This window comes from Hippopotamus amphibius, chromosome 8 (assembly GCF_030028045.1).
Source record: "Hippopotamus amphibius kiboko isolate mHipAmp2 chromosome 8, mHipAmp2.hap2, whole genome shotgun sequence".
Taxonomy (NCBI): Eukaryota; Metazoa; Chordata; class Mammalia; order Artiodactyla; family Hippopotamidae; genus Hippopotamus; species Hippopotamus amphibius.
This window is the reverse complement of record NC_080193.1, coordinates 25,672,941-25,685,805: the sequence shown is the minus strand read 5'-3', so window position 1 is coordinate 25,685,805 and position 12,865 is coordinate 25,672,941. Positions and strand designations below refer to the sequence as shown.

The 12,865-nt window shown below is 37.8% G+C and overlaps 1 protein-coding gene across 1 annotated transcript in view; it reads right to left on the bottom strand.

Moving 5' to 3' along the window:
- PIWIL1 (piwi like RNA-mediated gene silencing 1) overlaps positions 1-12,865 on the bottom strand; it is a 42,413-nt gene that overhangs the window by 15,026 nt on the left and 14,522 nt on the right. The window contains exons 3-8 of the mRNA XM_057745599.1: positions 4,216-4,341; positions 3,486-3,700; positions 2,997-3,118; positions 1,683-1,763; positions 912-1,109; positions 361-472 (exon numbers count right to left, since the gene is read on the bottom strand). Of these exons, the coding sequence (XP_057601582.1) occupies positions 361-472; positions 912-1,109; positions 1,683-1,763; positions 2,997-3,118; positions 3,486-3,700; positions 4,216-4,341 (854 nt within the window). The remainder of the gene's footprint in view (positions 1-360; positions 473-911; positions 1,110-1,682; positions 1,764-2,996; positions 3,119-3,485; positions 3,701-4,215; positions 4,342-12,865) is intronic.

The window sequence follows — 12,865 nt, the reverse complement described above, 5'->3', positions numbered from 1 at the left end:
GCTAAGGGTTCAAAGATCTTTAGCCCCTACTGCCAGATGAAGTTTTAAAAAGTGCTGCCTGCAGAATAAGAGAGTGTGCTAAACTGTTAACTTGTGTTGTTCACCATCTGTTTCCCTATTTGTCCTCCACGTGCGTAAGTTCAAATGTCATCTTGCATTCTACTGCAGAAAAGGAACCAGGACAGGGCACAGCTTGTTTTGCTAGCGTGCTAATAATAAACACATTTACACACAGCTTCAAAAGCAACTTGTTCCATGTGTACACCTGTTAGGAAATTCTACTGAAGATATATTTCAGATTTCTCCTAAGGTAGTAAGTCCTTCACATTAGAAAGATAAAAATCAGCATTAACCCCTTACCTTCCTGTAGTACTCTAAGAAACTGACTTCAGAGCCGTCTGCCTTCTTAAAGGTACTGTTTGGATTCTGGTCCCAGTCAATATCGTCTACTCTGTAAGTTTTATTGTTGTACCTATGGACCAGTTGAGATTTATTGGTACTTGATTAAAATATGTAGAAATGTTCTTAAAAAGAGAGGCTAGACACTATGTATGCTCTAAAAAATAAAATTTCCAATCACTTGGTAATATACAATATTATGGAAAGATAAGGGGAAAACAATTTCTTAAAGACTATGCTATATGCTAGATAGACGGGGAAGTTAACTAATCTACTATTAAAAAATAAAATTAAAACTAAAAAGGATAGATATCGTTGCTATTTCTCCTTTTAAGATGAGTATATTCCCCTCAAACTTCTGTTCTTAAGAAAGGTTATAAGCATCCCTCCCGTTTTTGCGATTCCCACCTCTCAACTTTAAACCCTCCTTTCTCTGCATCTAACATTACAGGAATAAGAAGCCATAGTATCTTAAGATTTGTAAAATTATTTTGCATTATTAAAAGCCTTACTTGGTAAGAACAATTAAACCTATCAGTTCTTTAGAAACTTGTTCTTGAAATTTATGTTCTTCAGTTTGATGATACAAGTTGAACATGAAATCTAAAACAGTTTCACTGCGAAGGACTTTATGACTGACGTCAGTACAGAGCATGATGTTATTCTCATACTGGAGAATAGAAGTAGTGAAGCCCGGCCAAATCACCAACCTGTAAAATGCAACAAGAGCCATGAACCAACCTCTGTGCACAGCCAGAAGTGTTTTGTATCCAGTTATGGTTTTTACATTTATGAACATGGTTCCAAATAAAGACTAACCCTTTTAAGACATTCTACAATGAATGTTATAATATTATAATAACTTTGTAAGTTCCATTTTAAATTAATGGACTAACTTTATTAAACTTTATTACTTATATTGATCTAAAACTTGAAAAATCTAATTGAAAGCATCTACATTCATTATAATAAATCTAAACCCCTTGAGCTGCAATCCTGATACACTACAGTAACCTTTGATGCAATCATCATCAGCTGATGAATTCTGTTACCTAAGAGCAAATACGAACTTTGTGTCGGACAACTCATGACAGATAAATATCACATGATTTTTTTAACATCCAAATATTCTGGGATGTCTCCTTTATTAGTCAAGCCAGGGTAAACTTAATGTGATAGGTAGCACTAACAGCCATAGTAAATTTGATCATTTCAAAACAGAGCATCACTTTCAAAGTCTGTGATTAAATCTAAGGAATAGAAACTTTCCACTTCATACAAACCTATGATTTGGAATATCAATTGGGTCACTTGGATTATAGTAATTCCGTCCAATTTGTTGTAAATTCATGATCTTCAAAAGCCTAGAATATGAAAGGTCAGAATAGAGAAATGAATATTGATAAGTATCTCTAATACTACAATCAGAATGGCATACTGTTTACAGCAGGAGTTGGCAAACTATGGCTCACAGGTAGGCCAAATCCAGCCTACCTGCTGGTTTTTGTATGGCCTAGGAATTATTTTTTCTTTATAACATATTTTTAAAGGTCTGGAAAAAAAACCCAACAGATTAATGATGCGTGAAATACATGAAATTCAAATTTCAGTGTCCATCAGTAAAGCTTTATTGGAACACAGCCATGATCATATATGCTCTATGACTGCATCTGTGCTTCAACAGCACAGCTGGATAGGTGAAACACAGATCATATCCATATGACCTGCAAAACCTAAAATGTTTAGTATCTGGTCCTTTGCAAAGTAAGTTTGCCAATCCATCATTTACAGAAAAATAAATAAATCTTCCATTATATTAATTCAAACAAGTATCCACCAAAATGAATCAGTGACAGATATCTTCTGACCAACTTAAAAACGTACATTACAAATCCACGTATTATGTCTCACTACCCTTGTGCCAATATCAGCCTCATCCACATTGCTTCTCACTGAGCAGGGGGACTGGTGGGGAGAGGGGGTCCTTCATAGAACATGCGTCCTCTTTTTGGATTTGGAAAATACAGTATCCACATTGAAAGCAAATTATAGAGCATGCAGTGTGTGTGTCCTATGATGGAAGTAGTAAATTTGAATAGACCGAAATTCTGTCCTGCTTTCTGAACAGATACCCACTGTGGGAGAGAAGGAAAATAAGTTAGGGATAAACTGCTGAGAGAATGTGTGTTCTTAACAGAAGCAAATAGGATTTGAAAGATCTAATCTCAACACAAATAGGGAACTGAAAGACATGGCACTTGCTTAAAGCAAATAAATGAGATTTACAACAGTACATCACACCTAAAAATGATGAAAATTCAGAGTAACCCAAGGATTCTAACCAACCATTGTGAAATCTAGGTACTAAGTGTACAGGTACTTTTTTTTTAAGGACTTTTATTAAGATATAATTGACATACAATAAACTGCATATATTTAAAGTGTACAATGTGATATTTTTTTTCTTGTCAGTAATGTATATATGGCAATCCCAATCTCCCAATTCATCCCACTACAGGTACTTATTGTGCATGTCTTTCGACTTCTGATTATGTTTAAAATTTCTCAACAAAATGTTAAAAATAATACTAACCTACCTCCTGAAAATAATATTATAGAACTGCAGGCACGTTGGCGATGTGGGCGGGAGCTCGTTTGTCAGCGTGATTGTTATCCTCACGTGCTCTCCGTTTCGGGTCTGACTAAACACTTCGGTAACCTGAAGCCAGAGCAGCGGGAAACGAAACTTTGAATTGTTAAAACAGGCCCAACCTCATAAGCCTGTTTTATAGCAACAACGAAAAGTACAGAAAAGTTTTAAACCTGAAAAAAAAAAGGAATGACCATGAGAAAAGAGTAACAGAGTGAGTATGGGCAGAGTGATTACGCGCCGTATTACTGTAATCACTAAGTCATGCAGGTGGGTCTGAGAAAGGTACGATGCCAAATACACCCTCTGGGAGTATTACAAGTCCTAACAGACAGGAGACCACTGGGGCTTCTCTAAAGCCACCCTAGACTGTGGCAGTTTAGCTTTGAGGTGGAAAGCCCCATCTCCCTCTCCCCAACCCAACAACTGAAATAACCTTGTGCTGTAGTCTTTTAGGTAAAAATAATATTGTTCCATCAAAAGCATGACACCTTCCAATTAAATCTTCATGTTGAAAAAGAAGAGCTGAGCGGAGTCTTCTGGCTTCCATCAAAGGATTATAGTCAATGTGATACTGATACAAGGCCCACTGGGGACGGGATGTCAGTCGAAAATGGTTAGTGCTTAGCCTTACTATAATGCCTGAAGAACCTGGAAAAGTAAGTCACAATCAGGTAATGAAATATCAAGTTTATTCTTCCTTGAAATCTTCACTGCCATGACATAGCAGACACAGTTCTGTAAACAAGGGGCTAAAAGCAGCAGACAACACAAAAGTGCTCAGACATCTGACTCTGGGGACTACTATTCTATTTAGGTAAATTACTAAAAGCATCCATTTAGAAATAAATCCTCTCTAGACTATGTAATTTACAACAGAACCAATGAAATCTCTTTATAGCAAAAAGCTTTAAAAGAAAAAAGTGATCTATGTAATATGTAATAAAACAACATTTCAGTGCAGCTAAAGACATCTATTTCACATCTATAACCTATTTCAAAACCAAAGGAAGAGAGAGGAAAATGGAAAAGCCCTCCACGCAAAATCCTTGACCAAATGTGCTCTTTCACCCCAGTAATGCATCATACAAATAAATACCAAAATTAAAGTGTTTCCATTCATTGTCCTGCGTGCTTAAAAACTGCATTCTTAATAATTAACCTACCTGTTTTTGATTCTTTAACATGATCTAGGTTCTGTCTCGTATTCACACCGAGATCATGGAAGTCTCTACGACGGCCTCCTCTCTCTGCTAATGATAACTCCTGAAATCCAGCAGATATCTGGAGTTCTTAAAAAGAAAAAAGAAAAAAATTATACATCTAAGTAATATGTAACATGAAATAAAGAATGACAATTCCCAAAGTACTCTATTACATAAAACCTCCTGAGGTGCTGAAGACAGTGTATAACAACCCATCAGAATGTTTCAGGTATCTGTCAGCCAAACAAGAGAATAACTCCTTAGCCACAACCTCTTCCGTGAAGCCCTTCCTGTCACTGCCCTGGACAAACTCAGCTCCCTCCCAAGACACATACACCTTTCCAAGCTCAAGACAGCTGGACTGATTCAAGAACTCAGGAGCCCATGCTTGTTGACTGGGTAATTATTTTCTGCCTGTAGGTCTGATAACCACCTACAGGGCTTCATATCAGTATTTTTCACAATTTTAATGATGTAATTATAGCTGTAGGAATTAGTAGTTCACACAATTTAAATGCACAACCTGAATTAGAAAAATGTTAAGTCTAAAATATGATTTCCTCACTAATTCCCTTATGAACCAGAAGAATGGATAGGACGGGCCTGTGTATACCCCGTGGCCATGATACACATCTACTGGGATAGGTTAACTATTAGTTCATGCTTACTTGCAAAGGCTGTGGTTAAATAGCCTAAATTATTAGGTCCTTTAATTTGTATAAAATATATTATGAAGTATCTCATATCAATAGTATGATGTGGGCCAAAGAATGAATATGGGCTTTGCAGTCAAGTGTTAAGTTCTAGCTTTCAGGTAACTGGCATGTTATCTTGTGTAGCAGGGACTACAGAGTACCCAATAACCAATCTTTCACTCTTCTTTTAAAAGTTTATTTTGGGAGTAATACACCTAATAGACTAGGGTTTCCACCTTCCTTGCAGGTAAGCATGAACTGAGAGACTTATGCAGAAATTACTGGATGAAACTTCTAGGAAAGTGCCTTAGGGGGGTGGATAACTGGCTTTTAGGTTCTCCTTGCCCCTAGCTACCAATCTTGCCTGGAATCTGGATGTGATGGTAGGAGGGAGCTCAAACAGACATTCTGGACAAAACGTAAGTCATGGACTTGGGAGGAGAGAACAAAAAGATAAGAGTTCTCTTCTGACCACATATGCCAGAACTAGCCCAGAACTGCCAGCTTCTGGAAGAGAAGTAACATAGCTTAAACAAAATAGAGCAGTTCCTGATATACCTCAGAAACAAGTTATTTTAATATGAGCTTCAATTTCTTTACCTGAAAAACTGATTATAATAAATTTTACAGGATGTAGTAAGTTTTACATGAAAATTTCATTTGTAAAGCACTTTAAAGGTACTGCTAAATATGTTGGTTCTCACACCTCATGATTTTCAGGGGCTCTATTTTAAAGTCTTTTAATATGAAACTGTTTATATTTGTCTCCCTTGGTAGACTTTTTATCCAAGAAACTTTCAGCTTAAGGTATCCATGGATTAACTACACTAACAAATGTCAGGTATCCTGCATCTAACCTGATAGCAACAGCAGGTCATAAAGGTTTGATTTGAATTTTTCCCTGAAAAACTTGAGTTTCTTTTAAAAATATCAGTTCTGGATGTGGGAACCTGATTGCAAATCTCTGAACATAAACAATGATGAAGTCTGCTCCCCTCTCTACATACAGTACCACTATTATCAATATTTTAGCCTAAGGCTGAGTAACTGTCAATCTAGAAAGATGACAGATTTCAAAATGGATACAACTGGAAACCTTGTTAACTCCCCTTCCATGCAGCTGCCAGAGTGATTAATTAAAAACACAAATCAGGAAGTAACTTGCCCAAACTCCCATATCTAGAAAGGGATAAAAACTGGGTTCCAACCTAGGCAGTTAAATTCTCTAGTTATGCAGAAAGATACAAAAAGTTTCCAGTTTTCTTGAATTAATCTGTGTGAATTCTATTCACTTTGTGAGATTTTAAGAAGTTAAAATGGCAGGGAACAATTAGAAAGATGGCGGCGAAGCAGAGAGACGTGGAGTGCATCCCTCTCCACAGATGCATTGGGAATGCACGGAAGGACGCAGTCATTCCCACAGAGAACCAGCTGAACACCAGCAGACGGCCTCGGACACCAGAAAGGGCTGCGGGGAGCCCAACATAGCCGGTAGGGAGGCATCTACGAGGGCTCAAAGAGGGTGAAGCGGCGGAGCTGTGGCAGACGGGAGGGAGTGAGAAACATACGGAGGGTCCGCAGCGCAGCTCAGTGTTCCCGGACCAAGACATCGATCCGCGGCTGAACGGAGGGTCCAGGAGCGGGAGTGTGGGAACCGGAGAGCTGGTTCAGGGTGAGAAACATTGTTGCCTGTAGGGTGACAGACCGAGAGGACAGGAGGGAGGAGGTCCGCGGAGAGGAGTGCCGGTCCCTGAGAGCTGCCCGGCCACCATGGCGGCTGGAGGCTGCAGGCTCCCGGGTGGGGGGGAGGAGCCGCGCGCATAGCCTCTCCCTCTCTTTCGGTGCCTCTGCAACAGGCAGTGGAGAGACGCCCTGCGGGCCACCTAAGGCGCTCAGGGATAACAAGCACCCTCAGGCGCTCGGGCGGGGCTAGATTAAAACTCCTTGCAATGCCAGCAGCAGGGAGGCTGCCGAGAGAAAAAAAAAAAAAACAGCATCAAAAAGAAAAAAACCCCGAGAGAGGCCCAGCTCTAAGACGTTCTGTGTACGCCTGAGCCACCAGCGCCCTCTGCAACAGGCACCTCCAAGCCTGACTGAAACAACAGTGTGCCACTGCTCACTCACTCCCAGGAGAAGGAGCCACTATTGTACCCTCTCCCTCCCCACACACCGAGGCTTACAGACGAACAATAAAGGAACCTCTACTGGTCACAGAATAACGCAAAAAAAAAAAAAAAACCCAAGGCAAGGAGAAGGACACTTACAGCTGAGACGCTAAGGAAACAGAAATAGTAGTATCAATACCTACTGAACTGGTCCATTCTGGGATCAGTTCTGGATTTTTTTTCTTTCTCTCTCTCTCTTTTTTTTTTTTTTTTTGATTTATTAAATACGATCTTAGCCCTAAGGGATCTACAAGTTTTACAACATAATTTTTTAAGGATATTTTTTATTCTTTTTTTTTTTTGATTTATTAAATACGATCTTAGCCCTAAGGGATCTACAAGTTTTACAACATAATTTTTTAAGGATATTTTTTATTCTTTTTTTTTTTTGATTTATTAAATACGATCTTAGCCCTAAGGGATCTACAAGTTTTACAACATAATTTTTTAAGGATATTTTTTATTCTTTTTTTTTTTTTGATTTATCAAATACGATCTTAGCCCTAAGGGATCTACAAGTTTTACAACATAATTTTTTAAGGATATTTTTTATTCTTTTTTGTTTGTTTGTTTGTTTGTTTTGCCCTTTTTATATACTTCTATATCTAGCTAAGTTTTTGGTAGTACGGACAAAATATCTTTCATACTTTCCTTTCATCCCTTTCTTTTATACACTTCTATTCCTTTCTTTTTCTTTGCATATTTCCAACCACATTACGCTCTTCTGTTCCCCTTTCTTCCAGCCATTTTAAGTGTATTTTATCTTAACATACTTATAAGCAACACTATCGGTCTGCTCAGACTCCTTGCTCTATTCTCCAGATGATGCACTGCCTTGGGATTAATATTAGGCTTTCGTCTTTATCTTAGTTCTTAGTACAGTTGTCTAATTACATTCTGAGAATCTCCATTCTCTCTGGTGGTACTCCAGCTCATTTCTATATTTGATCCTAGCTTACAAAATCTCCCTGGATTGATGTTTGTATGTGTAGGGTGTTATTTTTTGTTTGTTTGCTTTTGCTTTTGTCTCTGATTTGTTCTGTTTCAGTTGTCAATTTCTGCTGGGTTTCTCTTTGAATATCTGATAGCACACTGGGGTTCTGTCAGGTCTTTCTAGAGCCTTATGTCCTAACGGATTCAATAATTGTGTGTCTTATACATGTATGTGTTTCCTAGACTGAATATTCATTTAATCCAATACTTGGACATTAGTCTGAGGCTTGGACAGTCTTCTATAAACACCTCTATCACCAGGACAAGCAACCCCAAAAGCTTGGACAACCATGAGGAAACAAAGAAACCCCATGCAGGCAAAGGAGCAGGAAAAAAACCCACAAGACCAAATAAATGAGGAGGAAATAGGAAAAATGCCTGAAAAAGAATTTAGAGTAATGATAGTAAAAATGATACAAAATCTCAATAACAAAATAGAGAAAGTACAAGAAACAGTTCATAAGAACTCAGAAAAACAAACAGCAATGCATAACAAAATAACTGAAATTAAAAATACTCTAGATGCTATAACCAGCAGAATGACTGAGGCAGAAGAAAGAATAAGTGAGTTGGAAGATAGAATGGGAGAAATAAACGCCACAGAGCAGGAAAAAGAAAAAAAAGTAAAAAGACTAGAAGACAGCCTCAGAGACCTCAGTGATAACATTAAGCGTACCAACATTCGAATTATAGGCATCCCAGAAGAAAAAGAAAACAAGAAAGGGTCTGAGAAAATATTTGAAGAGGTTATAGTGGAAAACTTCCCCAACATGGGAAAGGAAATAATTCACCAAGTCCAAGAAGCACAGAGAGTCCCATACAGAATAAACCCTAGGAGAAATACACCAAGACACATATTAATCAAACTAACGACAATTAAACACAAAGAAAAAATATTAAAAGCAGCAAGAGAAAAGCAACAAACAACATATAAGGGAAAACCCATCAGGATAACAGCTGACCTTTCTACAGAAACTCTGCAGGCCAGAAGGGAAAGGCAGGATATACTGAAAGTCCTGAAAGAGAGAAACCTACAGCCAAGAATACTCCACCCATCAAGAATCTCATTCAGATTTGAGGGAGAAATCAAAAACTTTCCAGACAAGCAAAAGTTAAGAGAATTCAGCACCACCAAACCAGCCTTACAACAAGTGCTAAAGGAACTTCTCTAAGTAGGAAACACAAGAAAAGGAAAACACCTACAAATACAAACCCAAAACAATTAAGAAAATGGTAATTGGAACACACATGTCAATAATCACCTTAAATGTAAATGGATTAAATGCTCCAACCAAAAGACACAGACTGGCTGAATGGATACAAAAACAAGACCCTTACATATGCTGCCTACAAGAAACCCACTTCAGACCAAGGGATACATATAGACTGAAAGTGAAGAGATGGAAAAAGATATTCCATGCAAATGGAAGTCAAAAGAAAGCTGGAGTAGCAATACTCATATCAGACAAATTAGACTTGAAAGTAAAGACTATTAAAAGAGACAAGGAAGGGCACTACCTAATGATCAAGGGATCCATCCAAGAAGAACATATCACAATGGTAAATATCTATGCCCCCAATATAGGAGCACCTCAATACATAAGGCAAATGCTAACAGCCCTAAAAGGGGACATTGACAGTAACACAATTATAGTGGGAGACTTGAACACCCCACTTACATCAATGGACAGATCATCCAAACAGAAAATAAATAAAGACACACAAGCTTTAAATGACACATTAGACCATCTCGACTTCACTGATATTTATAGGACATTCCATCCAAAAATGACAGACTACACTTTCTTCTCAAGTGCACACGGAACATTTTCCAGGATAGATCACATCTTGGGTCACAAATCAAACCTCAGCAAATTCAAGAAAATTGAAATCATATCAAGCATCTTCTCAGACCACAATGCCATGAGACTAGATATCAATACAGGAAAAAAACTGCAAAAAATACAAACACATGGAGGCTAAACAATTCACTCTTAAACAACCAAGGAATCACTACAGAAATCAAAGAGGAAATCCAAAAATATCTAGAAACAAATGACAATGAAAACACAACAACCCAAAACCTATGGGACGCAGCAAAAGCAGTTCTAAGAGGGAAGTTTATAGCAATACAGTCCTACCTTAAGAAACAAGAAAATGATCGAATAATCAACCTAACCTTACACCTCAAACAACTAGAGAAAGAAGAACAAAGAAACCCCAAAGTGAGCAGAAGGAAAGAAATCATAAAGATCAGAGCAGAAATAAATGAAAAAGAAAGGAAAGAAACCATGAGAAAAATAAATGAAACTAAAAGCTGGTTCTTTGAGAAGATTAACAAAATTGATAAACCATTAGCCAGACTTAGCAAGAAAAAAAGGGAGAAGATGCAAATCAACAGAATTAGAAATGAAAAAGGAGAAGTCACAACGGACACCTCAGAAATACAAAACATCATGAGAGACTACTACAAGCAACTATATGCCAATCAATTGGATAACCTGGAAGAAATGGATACATTCTTAGAAAAATACAATCTTCCAAGACTGAACCAGGAAGAAACAGAAACCATGAACAGACCAATCACAAGTACAGAAATTGAGGCAGTGATTAAAAATCTCCCAACACGCAAAAGCCCAGGACCAGATGGATTCACAGGCGAATTCTATCAAACATTTCGAGAAGAGTTAACACCTATCCTTCTCAAACTCTTCTAAAATATTGCAGAAGGCGGAGCACTCCCAAACTCATTCTACGAGGCTACCATCACCCTGATACCAAAACCAGGCAAACATGTCACAAAAAAAGAAAACTACAGACCAATATCACTGATGAATATAGATGCAAAAATCCTCAACAAAATACTAGCTAACAGACTGCAACAGCACATTAAAAAAATCATACACCACGATCAAGTGGGGTTTATCCCTGGGATGCAAGGATTCTTCAATATACGCAAATCAATCAACGTGATACATCATATCAACAAATTGAAGGATAAAAACCATATGATCATTTCAATAGATGCAGAAAAAGCTTTTGACAAAGTTCAACATCCATTTATGATAAAAGCTCTCCAGAAAATGGGCACAGAAGGAAATTACCTCAACATAATAAAAGCCATATATGACAAACCAAAAGCCAACATTGTTCTCAATGGAGAAAAACTGGAAGAATTCCCTCTAAGAACAGGAACAAGACAAGGGTGTCCACTCTCACCACTGTTATTCAACATAGTTTTGGAAGTGTTAGCCACAGCAATCAGAGAAGAAAAAGAAATTAAAGGAATCCAAATTGGAAAAGAAGAAGTAAAATTGTCACTCTTTGCAGATGACATGATATTATATATAGAAAACCCTAAAGACTCTACCAGAAAACTGCTAGCACTCATTGATGAGTTTAGTAAAGTAGCAGGATACAAAATTAATGCACAGAAATCTCTTGCATTCCTATACACTAACAACAAAACAGCAGAAAGAGAAATGAAGGAAACTCTCCCATTCACCATTGCAACAAAAAGAATAAAATACCTAGGAATAAACCTGCCTAAGGAGGCAAAAGATCTGTATGCAGAAAACTTTAAGACATTGATGAAAGAAATCAAAGACGACACAAACAGATGGAGGGACATACCATGTTCCTGGATTGGAAGAATCAACATCGTGAAAATGTCTGTACTACCCAAAGCAATTTACAGATTCAATGCAATCCCGATCAAATTACCAATGGCATTTTTCACAGAACTAGAGCAAGAAATCTTACGATTTGTATGGAAACGCAAAAGACCCCGAATAGCCAAAGCAATCTTGAGAAGGAAAAATGGAGTTGGTGGAATCAGACTTCCTGACTTCAAACTATACTACAAGGCCATAGTGATCAAGACAGTATGGTACTGGCACAAAAATAGAAAGGAAGATCAATGGAATAGAATAGAGAACTCAGAAGTAAGCCCAAACACATATGGGCACCTTATCTTTGACAAAGGAGGCATGAGTATACAATGGAAAAAAGACAGCCTCTTCAATAAGTGGTGCTGGGAAAATTGGACAGCAACATGTAAAAGAATGAAATTAGAACACTTCCTAACACCATACACAAAAATAAACTCCAAATGGATTAAAGACCTACATGTAAGGCTAGACACTATAAAACTCCTAGAGGAAAACATAGGCAGAACACTCTTTGACATACATCAAAGCAACATCCTTTTGGACCCACCTCCTAGAATCATGGAAATAAAATCAAGAATAAACGAATGGGACCTCATGAAACTTAAAAGCTTTTGCACAGCAAAAGAAACCATAAACAAGACTAAAAGGCAACCCTCAGAATGGGAAAAAATAATTGCCTATGAAACAACGGACAAAGGATTAACCTCCAAAATATACAAGCAGCTCATGCAGCTTCATACCAAAAAAGCAAATAACCCAATCCACAAATGGGCAGAAGACCTCAATAGACATTTCTCCAAAGAAGACATACAGATGGCCAACAAACACATGAAAAGATGCTCAACATCACTCATCATCAGAGAAATGCAAGTCAAAGCCACAATGAGGTATCACCTCACACCGATCAGAATGGCCATCATCACAAAATCTGGAAACAACAAATGTTGGAGAGGGTGTGGAGAAAAGGGAACTCTCCTGCACTGTTGGTGGGACTGTAAGTTGGTACAGCCACTATGGAAAACAATTTGGAGGTTCCTTAAAAAACTACAAATAGAACTACCATATGATCCAGTAATCCCACTCCTGG